General features: G+C 46.0%; 1 protein-coding gene across 2 annotated transcripts in view; it reads left to right on the top strand.

Annotated features, from left to right (window-relative positions):
• The window catches only part of PIK3C2B (phosphatidylinositol-4-phosphate 3-kinase catalytic subunit type 2 beta), a 97,792-nt gene that overhangs the window by 28,953 nt on the left and 50,747 nt on the right, over positions 1 to 18,092 (top strand). For both annotated transcript variants that reach the window (XM_035121409.2, XM_035121407.2), the window contains 6 exons: positions 1,013 to 1,113; positions 3,319 to 3,473; positions 4,082 to 4,202; positions 13,112 to 13,223; positions 14,252 to 14,331; positions 14,981 to 15,044. In XM_035121409.2, the coding sequence (XP_034977300.2) occupies positions 1,013 to 1,113; positions 3,319 to 3,473; positions 4,082 to 4,202; positions 13,112 to 13,223; positions 14,252 to 14,331; positions 14,981 to 15,044 (633 nt within the window). The remainder of the gene's footprint in view (positions 1 to 1,012; positions 1,114 to 3,318; positions 3,474 to 4,081; positions 4,203 to 13,111; positions 13,224 to 14,251; positions 14,332 to 14,980; positions 15,045 to 18,092) is intronic.

Here is an 18,092-nt window from a genome sequence, read left to right as displayed (position 1 = left end):
AACCCACATTTATCAGAGCACTACAAAGCTGCCAAGGCTGTTAGGGTTAAGGTGGGTTGAATTGAAAGGAAGTCATATGGAGAAGAAACACTCTCACACTTCATCATGTGCAGACATCTGTTTTTTCTACTCAACCATTTATTTTTATTTTTATTTTTTGGTACCCTAATTTTGTGGGTAGAGAAGATGAGAAAGAAATTTGATTCAGTTCACATTTAAAGACAGACTTGGAAAATTCACACTTTTCAAAACACTATGCAAACTGAAACACCGCCATCCTTCAAAACTCAAGTTTTCAGAATTTTGCAGTGCTGCTCTATAGCCAAGCAGTGCATACAAAAATACATAATATTAGGCCAAAATATGCATATAAATCCCTATATTCATGAAAGTTACATGTGCATTAGGGGAAATCGTTTGCAAAAAAAAAAATGTTTGTATTTGTCAGAACAGTGTACAAAAATGTGTTGGTTGGGAGAAATTCGTATTAAAATGCTGATGAATTTTCAGAAGGTTATGTTTTGTTTTTGCAAAAAATTGCAAAGTGCTGCATAAATGTGGAGAACTGAATTTAAGATTGGAAAAAAATGAGAAACAGAGAATCAAAAGCTGACAGATTCGCCCAGTTGACAGTGTAGATTGGTGCACCTTCTCCATGAATTGATCCTAAGCACAGATTATATGAACCAACAGCACTTCCTCTTGCACAAGAAGAGCCGAGACTTTTCTCTGGCTGTAGCCCCACCCCCCACCCCTAGGCTACATCCCTCATCATTCCTGAGGGTCACTGACCATCAGTCAGGAGTGGCTGGGGTGAGATGAGGAATAAAGTCTGCAGCATGGAGGAAGAATGAATGCCTTGTTCCAAGAGGAAACTTCACTTGTGGTGATTAGGATCCAGTCCTGTATACTGAGTTATGGAAAGAAAAGAAATCTGAGATTGGGGGTGGATAGTAGAAACTATATTTCACTGAGAGTATTGTCTCTATTTCCATTTCTTGTTTGGTATCAGACCACTTCTCAGCATTACCCTGTGGCCAATGGCTATGAGCTGTTTGAGGTTTCTGAGGAGAAGGATGAAGAGGTTGCTGCTTTCTGCCATATGCTGGATGTGTAAGTATAGGCAACTCCCCCTTTGTGTGGGGGTTGCTTTGTGGATCTTTGTGTGCGTTGGCATAAGCCCAACCCGCTCCATTCTGCCCCCTTCCATGGCGCATGTGTATTGAATGGGCACAAAATGGTCACCACCTGTACCAGTCTAGGACTCGTCAAAGCACCCTACCAAGGGGATCCTTTGGCTGCAATCCTCCTTGGAACCTAAGTATCTACAAGGGAGCCCTGCATCAAAATGTTGTAGTGCAGAGTGCTGCTATTCAGAATTCCAACCGGTCCATTCCAGCACTGCCCCACAGTCGGTCAGCGTTCTGTGCCCACTAGCATGCTCAGTCTTCATTGGCTTGCCTTTGCTTCCCATCCCCTCCAAGGGGGCTCCATAAGGACCAGAACTTACAGAACTGTGGTTGTGGTCAGTATCTGTAAGTGGGACCTATGATAAAATGTTCCATTGTAGAGTGGTCCTGTTACAGCCAGCCAGCCATACTCTACTGCATTCCATTCCCCTTTCCATCTAGTTTTCCATTATCCCCACCAAACAGTCATAATTCCTTGGCCACTGAAAATATCTGAAGAAGTGTGCATGCACACGAAAGCTCATACCAATGACAAACTTAGTTGGTCTCTAAGGTGCTGCTGGAAGGATTTTGTTTTGTTTTGTTTCGACTACGTCAGACCAACACAGCTACCTACCTGTAACTGAAAATACTCTGTCCTCATTGGGTTGTTTTTTTGAGGATCTTCCCCCTTGGGGCTCCCCTACCCCCCCCCAATTTTCCAAAGCTTGACATTTCTCTTGGAGCCTGCCAGGACCTCCCTCTTTTGCATGGATAGCATCTCCTTGGCTACCTCACCTCTGAACATCGGAAATAGAAGGAATTAAGATAAGCAATGGCCTAACTGCCTCAAGCAATTAATTACTGCTGTTGATTAATCCTCAGCGACTGGGAAAAAATCCTCTTTGTCCCTAGAGTTTTTGTTGCACTTTGTTTAAGCAATGGCTCCAGTGGAAAGCGTCTAAGCCTGCAGTTGATTGGATGAGGATGAACCTATTTGGGATTATAATTCCTGGCATGGCTTGCGATAATGCAGCAACAGAAGGCAGAAGAAGCATTCCTCCCATGCTTTGAAAGTAAAGACAGTGGGGAATGTCACAAGGCCCATGACATGGATTACACACACAGCTCAAACCAGCACAGAGTTTCAGTCTGTTGGTCTGGCTAAGAGTTACCCTGTTGTTAGAGAAAAGAGAAGTCAATTTTTCTGACATTTGGCCAGTGTGATCCTTTCGCTCTCTCCATTTTCTTTCTCTAAGTAGCACATCTCAAAAAGATTCAGTATTCTTCAGATGTACATACATGATATTTTCCTTTCCCATCCATCCTTTTGCAGTCTACTTCAGCATGTCTAGAGTTAGATGAAGTCTAGGTTACTGACAATCAACACATCAACTATCTGGGCTTCTGCACTACTTGAGATCATCGGCAGGGGGTTGGACTGGATGGCCCTTGTGGTCTCTTCCAACTCTACGATTCTATGATTCTATGATTAGCTGTCAGTGTGGCGGGACAGTACTATGAAGCTGCCCTTCCAGCATGGGCATTGCTACAACTTACCTGGATGGGGCAGGGTGGCAGATAGGTAAGGGCTGCGTGGGTGCCCCTGCCAGTACATTTGTGCAGCTCCAACCTCACTGCCACACTGCCCATCCAGGACACAGGTGTAGCAATGCCAGTGTCAGGAAGGCAGCTTCCTGGTTAAGCCCTATACAGCTACTGCTTGGAATATGTTATCATGCTTGAGGGCAAACAAAACTGAGTTTCATTCATTGTTCAAACACAAATTAATCTCTAGGTCATATGCTCTTTCATACTCACTCCATTTGATTGACCTCACAAGGTAGTTATGAAATTCAAGATCCTTTAAGGCAGGAATCTTAGATTTGGTGTTAGCTTAGCCAAATACAGTATTTCAGAAGATCAAATCAGTTATTTGAGTAAATGGGAAATTTAGAATCTCAGTAGCATAATAAATTGTATAAATTTTAAGAGGGGTCAAAGATGAGGCGATCAAGTGCAAAGACCTTTGACAGTGTCCCCTTATTTAAAAAAGAATAAGGGAAAAGAGGAGATCCTATCAGATGCCACAAGAATGGGCATTCGGTGGTAATGGAAACTAATTGTACCCATCTCATTTTGCCCACAGACTTAGATCTGGCTACAGTACCAAGGACTATTCCCTTACTGGTTTTGTCTGGAGTGCTGTCAACCTCAGTCGTGAACACCTTGGCCATGGAGTCAGCTTGAAAGTGACTGTGGTTTACGACAGCCTGCAGGAGCCTCTCACTTTTACTTGTGACTGTAAGTTTTGCTGGTTTGAACTGGGGTGCACTTTCCACTCGTATCAACAGAGCAAATGTTCCCGAATTGTGGTCTGTGGACCACTGGTGGTCCATAAACTCTATTCATAAGGTCCACAGAAAGATGCTGGAATATATATATTTGGTCTTGCTCTTGATTTTTATTTTTGGGAGATGACAGAGACGGGGGCCAAATAGACCAGGGATATATTACCAAAGAGGCTAACAAGGACTTGTGATCTTTTATTTTTAAGTAATCCAAGGAGAACCCCAGCAATTTTCAAGTGGTTCCTGGGGGCAGGAAGTATTGAGAACTGTTTCAATATTAGGTATATTATATTCTACTTTCCACAGCAATGAAACAAGCTGTGCTAGAAGTTAATACTACAGACGTCTCTTCTAGACCTAGGTTGGGAGTGTCTGGGTGGTTTTTTTTGGCGACATTTTGTACTGCTGTGAAGGGAACATAAATATAATCAGGTTCCAAGAGCATTGTGGAGTCAGTGATGCCGGAGGCTTAGGCGGGAATGGCCCAGGATGGTGAATTCCAGGGAATGTTGTCTTGAAACTCATCATGCTGTGTTTGTGTCCCCCCCCCAATCTTGGCAGGCTCCTCCACCGTGGACTTGCTCATCTATCAGACTTTGTGCTACACTCATGATGACTTGTGTGACATCGATGTGGATGACTTCGTTCTCAAACTGTGTGGCCTTGAGGAATTCCTGCAAAAGTAAGTCAATGGGCAATGCTTGCCCAAAAAGGTTTAGGCTGCCATCCTATACTCACTCACTTTGTAGGAAGCCCCATTAAACTCAATTAACATCTGAGTAGACACATAGAGGCATGTGCTGTTAAAGACTGTCCTGCTTGTCCTGCCTGGTTTTCCCTTTTTCTTTGCCTCAGTGGTGCATTCTAAATATTGTGTTCACATGGTGTGCTGCAGAAATGATGTTTTGTGGGGTGGGATGCTACCTATGGAGTGCTCCCCTAACAACCACAATACTTTACCTTTTGGTTTGCAAGCTTTGCACATATATTGAATGGTAGTGGTCAGTAGCGCTGTGTGGCAGTGCTTACCTGACTCCATCACTGGTGTCACTGCCAGATACCAGGTGGAGGAGGGATGAGGTGGCAGTGAGGTCAGCCTGGTGCAAATGTACTGGCTGAGGCAATCCAGTGCTACTGCTGGTGCATTTGCACCTCACAAACCTCATCCCTCTTCCTTCTGTTAAGCTGCAACAATGCTAGTGATGGGAGATCAGGTAAGTGCTGCTGCCCCATTGACCACTATTGTTCTTTAACCCTCTTACAAAGTGTGTTTTATAGATCCTCCCTCTGATCTTCAAAGATTCCCCCACCCCATCTCACAGAATGTTGTGTTAGGCCGTTCCATAGACTTTTCCCACCACTGAAGAAAGACTGAAGGACCACATTGGGATAGAAATCTCTTTAAATAAGCAGAGAAATAGAAATCTGGGTTAGTCACTGCCATGTTTGTCAGGACGGCATCAGTCACAATTTCACAGCCTCCATTCGGGATACTTCTGTGACTTCACCCATTTGCTGCACACACAGTTTCCACTAGTTTAATCATTGCTTGGCATATAACACCCGCTTCTTCCCAGTGCAGGGTGATGTGAAGACTGGATTATTTTAGCACCTGTTAGGAGCATAGTTAGGGCTGTGTGATGTATTTTACTTCCTTATTTCTTAAATCATTGAGCGATTCCTGCCAAGACACCCCAGTGGAAGCCTTGGGCTGTGGAAAGATATTGCTAAACCTCATTGACTGAGTTGAAATTCATGTTCCATGGAAGAGTCACTTCATGAATTAGGAAGGAAGAATTTAGATGAGTGTCATGCTTAGTAAGTTGATAGATGAGTCAAATAAGTTGCATTTCTTTAAGTTATTTGTCTTCAGCTGTGTATGGCGGTGGGCTGACTTAGTGCTTTTTAGACTGATTGGGCTCCTGTAGTTCTCTTCCAGTTCTAGCTGCCAAATGGAGGATGTGCATTGCTTTCTCCCTGAGCCCCAGCACAACAGAAATCTTACGGAATGGTCATAAATGAAGCAGACTCACAGATAGAATGTGCTGGAGACTGATGCATTCCCTGATGTAATCATCAAGCAGACATACTGTAGCTGGAAACGGCATTTAAAAGGCAAAAATGGTTTGCTGCTATACTTCTGTCTCCAACTGCTTCCACAAGACAATTGGTGCACTTTGTGATATGGAATTGTAGACTGAGCGCTTTTGTGTCCCTTCCATACGTGGTTCTGCTTTCAGCAAGCTGAACAGTGGGGCACATATCTCCTTCCCGCATTTACTGCCTTTGAAAAACAGTCCCATCTTTTGGGCTCCTTTTTTCCTTCTCTTTGGTACTGAGCAGTGTGGTTAGATGAAATCTCCTCTGGGGGAATGATGAAGATACCATCTGCTTTCAGGAGAAAAATCAATAAACCTTGCCTATGGGTTGGCTGTCCTCCACCCGGGAGCTAGCATTCCAAGCTCTAGGCAGACGGTTTAGACCACCCGACCTGCCCTCCTTGACCATGGTGTGCTGCACTTCCACCAAAAAATTACTCATTTATGTACGGAGGCACTGAGAGTGGCTTTGCCGTTTTGATCTTAAGAGCTTGTGGTCCAGTTACAGCGACTGGGAATGCAAGCTGGCAAGTGCAAACTGATTATTACTGGGACTAGCTTGTTAGTGAACAGACTTAAAAACCACAGAGCCCTCTGCGGACAACCATCTCTCTCTCTCTCTCTCTCTGTGTGTGTGTGTGTGTGTGTGTGTGTGAGAGAGAGAGAGAGAGAGAGAGAGAGAGAGAGAGAGAGAGAGAGAGAGAGAGAGAGAGAGAGAGAAGGGGGGTGCAAGGGAGAGCTCAAGCACTGAAAGCCAGATCAAGGGAACAAATATCCCAGATTTCGTTATTTATGTATGGAACACTATGAAAGTGTTTTTGTAAGGCTATTTCGTGCTCTTGTGGAGCCCTGGCAGTGAGCAAAACGACCTAATCCACTGCTTAACTTTCTCTGCATTGATGAATGACAGTAAGAGAGAGGGAGGGAGGGAGTGTCTAAACGGCTCAGATATCTAACTACGTATATCACTTTTGGCACCACAAGATCTCTTAGCACTTTTGAGCAGGCACTGTCTGCGTAGCAAATCTCTTGTGGCTGCAATGGAGTCCAGGGAATGGCTGCCTGTCTGAAGAACTCAGCCAACCACTGCAGGGGGGAGTTGGGAAACAATGTCCCAGGCTGAAGCCCATAGAACCAGTAGGAGCTATTGAAATATTTCTTATTAGTCCTTGCAATGCTTTCTTATTTTTTAATGGCCATGTTGCCACCAGCAGAGAAATCTCTTTTCTTTTCATGTAACATGCCTTAACTAAAAGCAGAAACAAGAAATTTGTATCAGATGAGTCGAAGTTGCACTGCCAACCTAGAACCCACAGGCGCCGTGAGTTTTTTCCCCCTTTTAAGTTGCTTTCTTTCTTTTTTTCCTTGCAGAGGCATCTGGCACCATATTTATGGAAAGCAAAAGGTCTATTCATGAATTACAGTCTATATCATAAGTGCAAGCTAGCAAGGCATCTGGTGGCTGCACAGGCTGCAGAGGGGAGGCCATCTCCTTGCTGTTGAAATAATGGTTTGGTGATTAATGAGCTGGACTGGGATTATTGAATCCAGCCACTAATTAAATTGGCTATTGAGCCCTGCACATAATGCTTCCTGGCCACCCTTCCCTCCCATAGTGACCTTACTCATATTTGTGTACTCTCCTGCACATCTGGGTCCCTGATTTGTTCTCATGGGTCGCACCCTGCCTGGAGGCTGTTTTTGTAGTCCCAGGTGGCTACAGCTTCCCAGCTTGTAAACAAGTAATAGTGAGACTTAGCCACAGCGGTAGAAGCAACAAATTCTGGCTCCCGATCCCTGTGGAGAACCCTTCTGTTAGGGCTCAAAGACCATGTGCAGAAGGCAAGCAAACTCTCTTAAGGTCCTTAAGCCAGCTTTCTTCGACATGTGGGAGTTAAGGCTGCTTTTAAGACCTGGAGGGCTGAAATTCGCCTCAGGGCTGTGGTGCAAGGGCCGTGCTGCCTGTAGCGCTTGAGAACAGGGCGAGTTTTGTTGGTGTGTAGTAGGCCCTGTTCAGTCCCCTTGCTCTCCTAGAAAGACAGCTTTGTAGAACTATATTCCGTGTGCGCTGCCTCATGTCTCCTGTCAACCCTCTGTCTTTTAAAACTCATGCTTTGCAACATAGGGGCACACTTTTATTGTATCCGTTTGGGAAGCTTAGCACAATAATCTTGATATGAATAAAACTGGTGGTGTTTATGGTCCTGTAAAAATCTCTGCCCGAGCTAAAAAAATGCAGGCATTCCCTGTGCAAATTGGTACACAGGCTGCGCCCCCCCCCTTTTCCGCACGTAGATTGAAATGAAATGAGCTGACCCTTCTCTCCGCCTGTGTTGTACGCCTGCTGCCTTGGCAGGACACAAAGTGCCGGATGCAGAAAGCAGAAATGCTCCTTGCTTGACCTTCCATCCGGATGGAAATCTCTCTAATGTGTGCAAATGCCCTGTTCTGTGGCAGCAGCGCCTTCAAAAGATCTTTGGAAACCTTTTTTAAAAATCGAGCTTCTCGTCTTCCCCAAAACAAGCCCCCCCAAACCCCTTTATTGTTTGGGCCGCAGGACTCTTTGCTTCTTGAAGACAGAGAGGTTTGTTTTTTGACAGGCCTTCCTTCAGTTCTTCTCATGCCACCAGATAGAAAGTGGAGGAGGATGAAGTAAGGGTGTCATCTTTGGACAGCTGCCCTGTGCCCCCTTTCCCAGCCCTCCTGTAGTGAGGGATACTGCTTGGCCACCAGTGAAATGCCCTGCAGCAACACTACACCGCAGCAGTGCTCTTTGAGCACTACTAAAAATGGTAGCCATGTGGCGCTTTCCGGAAGAGTGCAGCCACTGTCCTCCTCTAGCAATGGTGAGCCTGCCTTTCCTCCACTCTGTTGGAGCCAAAATAAATAGCAAGGGAAGGAAAGGCTTCTGCTATGTGGTGGTTGGGGACTCGCGTCAGCATGGAGGGACACCAGGGGGTCACAGGCAAAGTTCCTTCACATCTGGAGTTCATTTATTTAATTTATTTCATCAAATTTATGCACTGCTTAATTGTAAAACGAAAACGTCAACAACGTTCCTCTACAACCAAGCCTTTGGCTGATTAATATTCTACGGCCTTTTAAATGTGTTTGGGGGGAGGGTATTTTTGGGGGTTTTAACTATTTTGTGCTTCTATCCTGCATTTTTATCTTGAGAGCCGCCCGGAGATCTTCAGATGAAGGGTGGTATTAAAAAAAAACAAAATTAAAAATATATAAAGCAATGAAATCAAGAACAAATTGATAACTGTACTTTGAAACATGCAAAAGCTGGCCGTGAGATCCTGTTTGACAGTGCTAGGCAAGCTGTTAGCAACTAAAAGGCAAGCTATAAAGCAGAAAGGGACATAGCACAGGCTTTCCACATTCTGTCCATCTTGGTGCAAATGGCCAATTTTTTTTATTCCTGCATGTGACAATCTCTGAAATAGACGAAGTGCTGTTGCCAGTGTACAGTTGAAATGGTTTTAGTAACTAGTCCCATTGTTACATTGGGAATATATGGCAAAAAGAGGAAGGCTTTGTTTCCTACAGTAATGTTGTAAACTGCTGGCCCCTCCTTCCAGGCAAGCTTCCCCTAGGACAACTTTGCTGCAGTTTCAGCTTGATGCACTGCAACAATTTTGTAGCTTCTTTTGCTGACTTGGCAGTTAGCTAGCAAATTGCTTTAATCTCAAACCACATGCGCTTTGGGCATGTACCATTTTTTTTATTTATTTGCTGAAGGCAGTCTAAGAAATAAAAGCGAAAGAACTCTGCTTATCTTTTGTATTTTTAAATGTGCTTATTTGGAATTCCATAATGATTTTATGATGTTCAGAATAATATTACAGCACTAGAATGGGGGGGAATTTGTTAGGTTTTTGTCCAGGCGATACCACATGAACAAATCCCAGTCTCTGTAATAATAATTTTCCCGTGAACATTTTGATTTGTTTGAGCGATAAAACCTTTTGAGCACTACGTTTCAGTTCCAGTTCTAAAGGAGAGATTTTGAAGCATTGGATAGCATGTTAGAAAACTAATGACTGCTTTTATTTAAACATTTTGTACATGTCAGCTAACAGGCGGGACAGATGTGGAAATGGAGGACATGTCTGCTCCCACAAATTGATTTAATGGTCATTTAAATCCTAGAATGCTGTCCAAATCCAAAAGACTTCAGTGGGATTTAGAGTTGAGATACACGTGTCTTCTTCAAGAAGAGACTGTTGATTTCTGTTTGTTGTGAAAATGAGCTCTTAGGCTGTGTGTTGAGTTTGTTTGTTTACCCCTTTTTCTAAAAAAAATCCTGGTATGTTTATCCTTTTATATATATATTAATTCCCTCCCTGTCCGGGCATAGAAGGCAATCTTAAAAATAAAGAAACCCAAAGCATGGATCAGGGTGAGGGGGAAGAGTAGCTTCCTGAGTCCCGCAGTGACTTGTGAATCAGCACTCGGCACAGTCCGGCAAGGAGGCAGGAGGATGCCTAAATCCCACGTAGACTAGCAGGCAGCATTCTGCATAATAATAATAATAATAATAATAATAATAATAATAATAATAATTTATTATTTATACCCTGCCCATCTGGCTGGGTTTCCCCAGCCACTCTGGGCGGCTTTAATTTATTAAACATTAAAAGCCTCCCTAAACAGGGCTGCCTTCAGATGTCTTCTAAAATTCTGGTAGTTGATTTTCTCTTTGACATCTGGTGGGAGGGCGTTCCACAGGGCGGGCGCCACTACCGAGAAGGCCCTCTGCCTGGTTCCCTGCAACTTGGCTTCTCGCAACGAGGGAACCGCCAGAAGGCCCTCGGTGCTGGACCTCAGTGTCCGGGCAGAACGATGGGGGTGGAGACGTTACTTCAGGTATACTGGATCAAGGCCATTTAGGGCAGGCATCCCCAAACTTCAGCCCTCCAGATGTTTTGGCCTACAACTCCCATGATCCCTAGCTAACAGGACCAGTGGTCGGGGAAGATGGGAATTGTAGCCCAAAACATCTGGAGGGCCGAAGTTTGGGGATGCCTGATTTAGGGCTTTAAAGGTCAGCACCAACACTTTGAATAACTGACGCATCCTGAAAACAAAAAACAAAAAGTTGCTTCTGTTCAAGATTCCATGCCGAAGTTTATACATCTGTCTCAGAATGTCTGTACAGCGGTACCTCTGGTTAAGAACTTAATTTGTTCCGGAGGTCCGTTCTTAACCTGAAACTGTTCTTAACCTGAAGCACCACTTTAGCTAATGGGGGCCTCCTGCTGCCGCCATGCCGCCGGAGCACGATTTCTGTTCTCATCCTGTGCCTCTGCCTTTAACTAAGCTCTCATCTGCACAATTTAAGGTGAGGGGTTTTCTCAAGCTCCAAGCTCCTGCGCTGTTGGTTTCCCTCAGCTTTTGACACGAGTGCCCTTCTGTAGAGAAAAGCTAACATTTAAATTTTTTACACCTCACTGTATGCGTTTGATAATGCCTCTCATATATATAAAACAACCATTCCTGTTGCTGGTGCATGTCAGATACTTAAAGAACTTCTGGAACTTCATGTAGTTCACACTTGAGAGGTCAGGCAAACTTACCTGTGGTTACTCCTTACCTGACATGCCCAGACTTGAGCCCAGATACCAGGCATGGGCGTTGAATTGGAGGGGGGGTTGGGGAGTCTACCTACAGGAGACACACGGAAATAAATCTTCCATAAAATATACAGATCCTTCTTTTCATAGGGTTCAAAATGCCAACACCCATTCAGGTTGCAGCCTCGAGAATAGAAGCAGCAGAAATTTAATCTGCCAGGCAGGCAGGCTTCTCCTGTGGGACAAACACTTTAAATTGCACAAGCACCAACAGTGATAGATGCTCCTTTTAATTGAACACATATACATACTTTCAAGCGCGTAGGAGCATAGGCAGACCATTGGTCCACCTAGCTCTAGATCTTTTACACTGACCACCAGCAGCTCTCCAGCGTTTCGGACAAGGACCATTCCCAGCCCTACCTGGAATTGAACCTGGGAGCTTCTGCACACAAGGCAGATGCTCTACCACTTTGCACTGGGCCCTTTCCCCAGAATCTGAAGCACGCCAGGTAGTCCATCTAGCCCAGTATTGTTTATTCTGACTGGCAGCAGCTCTTCGGGGGTCTTGCCCCATCACCTGCTACCTGATTCTTTTCTAACTGCAGATGCCAGGGATTGGACTTGGGACCATCTGCAGGCAAACCCAGGGGTGTAACACCAAGCTGTGATCCCTCCCAAGGCCCCTTGCCCTTCTGTTAGCTCTGTCTCTTCCTTCTCACTCCCTGAGTTGATCAGGGAATATATGAGGAGCACCCCCCCATTTGCCCACAGAATAGCTGGGGGTGTGGATGTGTGGCAGGACAGGAGTGGCAGCAGAGCAAGCCAATGAGAGCAGCAGCAGCAGCAGCAGGCCCTCCAGGCCCAATCCAAATTAAATGTTTTCAGGAATTCCCTATCTGCTTAGGGGCAGGTGTTACAAGCCAACCTGAATAAGAATACCTTGCAGCACTTCCTGAAAATGAATGCAAAATCTTCCTTTGTGACTGTACTGTGGGCGCTCCTGACTCCCTTTTTTTGGCTATCTCCTTTTTCCAGCTGTTGAGGTCTGAGCTTCATTATTATTACTCTACTTTTCTTTCTTCCCTTTAAAAACAGAGCACTTCTCCCCCCCCCCCCTTCCCTCTCTCCTGCCTCTGCAAACTGGCTTTCTTGTGTGGTGGCAGCTGTGCCTAGTCTAGGCCAGGATGCAGGCTTGACATAGATAAGAATTGACCCTTTCCTCTGGCCGGTGAAAGGACCAGACTTCCTTTGTGTCACTCCCCTTCCAGCATAGCTTTGCTTCTTCTGTGGGCATGTTTCATTAGAATCGCAGGCTCAGAGGTTGGCTCCAGGGCTTTATGTTATAGATTTGGGTTTGCAAAGATGCATGTGGGTCTTAAGTAGACCATGCTGAGAGGTCATGAGCTACAATGAGGTTGCAGGACAGTTAGGAATAGCGAGGTCTTCAAATTGTGATTTGGCTAATCTACCTCCCAAAGATTCTCTGCTTCAATACATTTTTATCATTGTTGCAGTTCAGGGTTAAACATTTTTTAGAATTCACCTGGTGTCCATACGGTATTATATTTAATCTTTCATTCTTTGTCATTCCTGAATCTCTCAAGTTTTCTTTTGGACATTCTTGAGAGTTGCTATTTTTTACACTGGTGGGGGAAAGTATATACACTTAATTAAAGCCTAGCTATGGAATTTGTAGATCTCTGATTCTCTGGGAGAAAAACTGAAGTATATAAAGATTACTTGACGCACCCAGTGTCTTCAAGCCAAAGCAGTTGCAGAGCTAGGATATATTAGATGCTAGAGGCTCCAAGTAACCTGCTCTTTCCTGCCTGGTTTATCCTCCATACAGCAGCACAGAGGGAAAAGCCGTTTAGTTACAATTTCTTGATGTGTTTGCATCCTTCCAGCAAACATCCACTGGGAAGTCATGAATATATCCAGCACTGCAGGAAGTTTGACATTGATATCCGGCTGCAGCTGATGAAGAGGAAGGCTGTGCGCACTGACTTGGCTAGGACGGTAAGTATTTGCTTGCCAGTGAGCAACAGAACTATGTGTTGTCTCTGCCATTACTAGTACAGATGGAATATGTGCTCCATCTTGCCTAAGGTCCAATGGTGCATCTAGAGCACTGTCTGTTCATCCATCCTGGATCTGTTTCAATTATTGCAGCTTAAGGATGCGGACCGCCAACCACCTGCCTCCTTGACCCTTGCCCATCTTGGATTCTTGGAGCTACCTGTAGGGGGTTGAGTGGGTGGGTCCCAGGAATGATTGATACCTCACTGGAGAAGGGGGAAGTAAGTACAGGGAGGTCCTTTTGAAGGAAGCAATGTTGCTCCTGCTCCTTAAAAGGACCTCCCTGTACCTCCCTGTTCCTTAAAAGGACCTCCCTGTACCCAGAAGTGTTAAACCACTGAAAAGCCCTCTCCTTCCATGTAACTCTCGGGTTTTAAAAGTGGGTGGAACCAGGAGGGGAGTGGTCTGGGAGAGGGGATTCTCTCTGGCAGCCCCTAAGTTGCGGAACCCCCTCCCCACAGAGGTGCGTCAGGCATCTTCACTGTTCAGCTTCAGCAAATACTGAAGAGGTACCTATTAATTCTGGTTTTGACACCTGAATTGTGTATTTTTAAGACCTGCGCTATTTTTGTGATTGTAAGTTACAGTGGTACCTCTACTTACGAATGACTCGACTTATGAATGTTTCTACTTACGAATGGAGCTCCGTCCGCCATCTTGGATGCTGTTTAGATAGGATTTTTTCTACTTATGAATTTTTAGATAGGGTTGCTTCGACTTACGAATTTTTTTCTCCCAATGCATTCCTATGGGATTCGACTTACAATTTTTTTCGACTTCGAAAAATAATAGTAATGCTAAGCCGGCCCATGGCTTAGCTGCAGCAGGACCAGGGGAGGCACACAGTAACGGCGATTTTGCTCCAGGAACCTGCACATTTCATCGTTCACACTAAGCCATGGTTTGCCTTAGCATTACATGCAAACGGGGTCAGGATGTATGTGAGTAATTAACCTACACTTATGCAGGTGAACGATGACCAGAGTCCTTCCACGCTCAACCACTACGTTCACCTCCAGGAAAGGCCAATCAAGCAGACCATCACCAGGTAAAGATGAACGGAGAGTCTCAGGGTCATGGGTTCAAGCCCCAGGTTGGGCAAAAGATTCCTGCATTGCAGGTGGTTGGACTAGATGACCCTCCAACTCTGCAATTCTATGACTTTATGGAGTGGCGGCGGCAGCATACTTCGGGTGGCCTAGGTACAGCCAGTGCTTTTTTCCAGGGGGTACTCAAGGGTACACAGTACCAGCACCTCTTTTTGTTGTTGTTAAAAAGTGTGGCACTTACTGGAACAACTTCATGGTGAGTGCTGGCACCTATTTTTCTAGGGGGAAAGCACTGTGGCCCCCCCCCAAAAAGTGAAAAAAAATAGACCCAATGCTAGAGTTCTTAATTTAGGCCTTCCATATTGAACTCCCTCCAGCCTCTTGGGAGAGAGGGCCCTGGCTTAGTGGTAGAGCGTGGCTTATATGCGGAAGGTCCCAGATTGAAGCCAAGCATCTCCAGGTAGGAATGGGAAAGTCTTCTGTCTGAGAAACTCAGGAGACACTGCCAGTTCTGAACTAGATGGACCAATGGCTTTGGGCTGTTGCTTAAGAACTCGCCTTGACAGAGAACTGTTTCCTCCATACGTACCAGCCGTGACTTGCTTCCTTTTTCTGTGCCAAGCTGTCTGTTGTTGTTTCTTCCAATAGGCAGGCCTTGAGTCTCCTCTTCGATACCTTCCACAACGAGGTCGATGCATTCCTAGCCGTGGAGGTGAGAAGATAGCATGGGGGTTAATGTTGTGGTTGAACATACGTTGAACTATGATACAACTTCGGTGGGCTGCAAACGCCTCTGTGTTGATGAATATTATTAGATGTAACCATTACACCTTTGGCATCTTCAAGCTATGAAATCCATCCATAAGGAAGCCAGTAACCCTCAACCACTTTCCCTGAGACACCCTGATCGCCAGTCTTCCCATCACTTTCCTCCTAGCTCGAACCATTGCCCCATGTCCTTTGAACTACATCTCTAGTTCCTGGTCTTCTTTGGCAGCAGCAAGATAAGATGCACGTAGCTTTGCACTTGCCTTGTCCACACCCACCATAAAACCCACCATATTGTTTGGCAATGAACAGTAGCAGCTGGTGGGGCAGCATAGACCCAGCTGTGTTGCTGAGTTGGCTTTCGAAAGGCTCCTGCCACTGCCGGTTAACAAGAGAGAGGCTTGAAACAAAAAATAAAAAAGTTCCTTCCAGTAGTACCTTAGAGACCAACTAAGTTTGTCATAGGTACGAGCTTTCGTGTGCATGCACACTTCTTCAGATACACTGAAACAGAAGTCACAAAACCCTTATGTATATTCAGACCAGGTCTCTCCATGGTTTTAAGCTTGGTAATGAGTTGCAGTTCAGAGAGAGGCTTGGCATGGTGTGGGCGCAGCAGTGGAGCCAATCCGATGTTTCTGGCACTGTGCCCACACTTTGCCAAGCTCCCTGCCACCTTACCCCTCTCCCTCTTGGTAAGTGGCAGGGGCATATGGCGCAGGGAAGCCAAATCAGCGTTGCTGCCCTGCTGGTCACTACTGCAACTACTGCACCTGGTATGGGCATCACAGGTACGTTTGAAGATGCCAAATATAACAGGCCATTGTATGATAGAAAGTATTTGTGAAAACAAAGGCTAGGATTAAATGACAATGCAAGTATTTTTCGACGCTGCAGTTTCCTCCAGGCCCTTCCCATTTCCCTATGTTGCTCACATTGTTTCATTTCCTGCTTCAAGCTGATAAGGTGCTAGTTTGTTTGTTTGTTTGTTTTTACTGTTTTTGCTAGAGTGAAGTTTGCCTTATAAAATAAATGCCCTGAACATTGCTTCTCCCGTTTCATCTGACAGTCTACTGCTTGCCTGCTTAATAATAATAATAATAATAATTTATTATTTATACCCCGCCCATCTGGCCGGGTTCCCCCAGCCACTCTGGGCGGCTTCCAACAAAACAGAAATTCTAAAATACAGAGATCCATCAAACATTAAAATACAGAAATCCATCAAACATTAAAAGCTTCCCTAAACAGGGCTGCCTTGAGATGCCTTCTAAAGGTCTGGTAATTGTTGTTCTCTTTGACCTCTAGTGGGAGGGCATTCCACAGGGTGGGTGCCACTACCGAGAAGGCCCTCTGCCTGGTTCCCTGTAACTTGGCTTCTCGTAGTGAGGGAACCGCCAGAAGGCCCTCGGAGCTGGACCTCAGTGTCCGGGCAGAACGATGGGGGTGGAGACGCTCCTTCAGGTATACCGGACCGAGGCCGTTTAGGGCTTTAAAGGTCAACACCAACACTTTGAATTGTGCTCGGAAACGTACTGGGAGCCAATGTAGGTCTTTCAGGACCGGTGTTATGTGGTTTCGGCGGCCGCTCCCAGTCACCAGTCTAGCTGCCGCATTCTGGATTAGTTGTAGTTTCCGGGTCACCTTCAAAGGTAGCCCCACGTAGAGCGCATTGCAGTAGTCCAAGCGAGAGATAACTAGAGCATGCACCACTCTGGAGAGACAGTCAGTGGGCAGGTAGGGACTCAGCCTGCGTACCAGATGGAGCTGATAAACAGCTGTCTTGGACACAGAGTTGACCTGTGCCTCCATGGACAGCTGTGAGTCTAAGATGACTCCCAGGCTGCGCACCTGGTCTTTCAGGGGCACAGTTACCCCATTCAGGACCAGGGAGTCCTCCACACCCGCCCGCCTCCTGTCCCCCACAAACAGTACTTCTGTCTTGTCAGGATTCAATCTCAATCTGTTAGCCGCCATCCATCCTCCAACCGCCTCCAAGCACTCACACAGGACCTTCACCGCCTTCACTGGTTCTGATTTAAAAGAGAGGTAGAGCTGGGTATCATCAGCATACTGATGGACACCCAGCCCAAACCCCCTGATGATCTCTCCCAGCGGCTGCATATAGATGTTAAAAAGCATGGGGGAGAGGACAGAACCCTGAGGCACCCCACAAGTGAGAGCCCAGGGGTCTGAACACTCATCCCCCACCACCACTTTCTGAACACGGCCCAGGAGGAAGGAGCGGAACCACTGCATGACAGTGCCCCCAGCTCCCAAACCCTCTAGACGATCCAGAAGGATGTTATGGTCGATGGTGTCAAAAGCCGCTGAGAGATCCAGCAGAACAAGGAAACAGCTCTTACCTTTGTCCCTAGCCCGCCGGAGATCATCGACCAGTGCGACCAAGGCAGTTTCAGTCCCATGGTGAGGCCTGAATCCTGACTGGAAGGGATCCAAATGGTCCGCTTCTTCCAGGCGTGCCTGAAGTTGTTCAGCAACCACTCGCTTAATCACCTTGCCCAAGAATGGAAGATTTGAGACTGGGCGATAGTTGGCCATATTGGCCGGATCTAAAGATGGTTTTTTAAGAAGCGGTTTAATAACCGCCTCTTTCAGCGGGTCTGGGAAGGCTCCTTCATGGAGAGAAGCATTTACCAACCCGCGAAGCCCATCGCCCAGCCCTTCCTGGCTAGCTTTTATAAGCCAGGATGGGCAAGGATCAAGGAGACAGGTGGTTGGTTTCACTCGTCGAAGCAGCCTGTCCACATCCTCGGAGGTAACAGATTGAAATTGATCCCACAAAACTTGACTAGACAGGACTCTAGCACTCCCCCGCCCCGGCCCTGCTCCCACGGTGGAGTCTACCTCTTCCCGAATCTGAGCGACTTTATCTGCAAAAAACTTTGCAAAATCATTGCAGGAGATCATGTGGCCCGTACTGGGCCCGGATGGAGCAGGTGGTTCCGCTAAATTGCGAACCACCTGGAAG

Source organism: Zootoca vivipara, chromosome 7 (assembly GCF_963506605.1).
Source record: "Zootoca vivipara chromosome 7, rZooViv1.1, whole genome shotgun sequence".
In the NCBI taxonomy this organism is placed as follows: Eukaryota; Metazoa; Chordata; class Lepidosauria; order Squamata; family Lacertidae; genus Zootoca; species Zootoca vivipara.
This window is presented reverse-complemented; position numbering and strand designations above follow the sequence as displayed.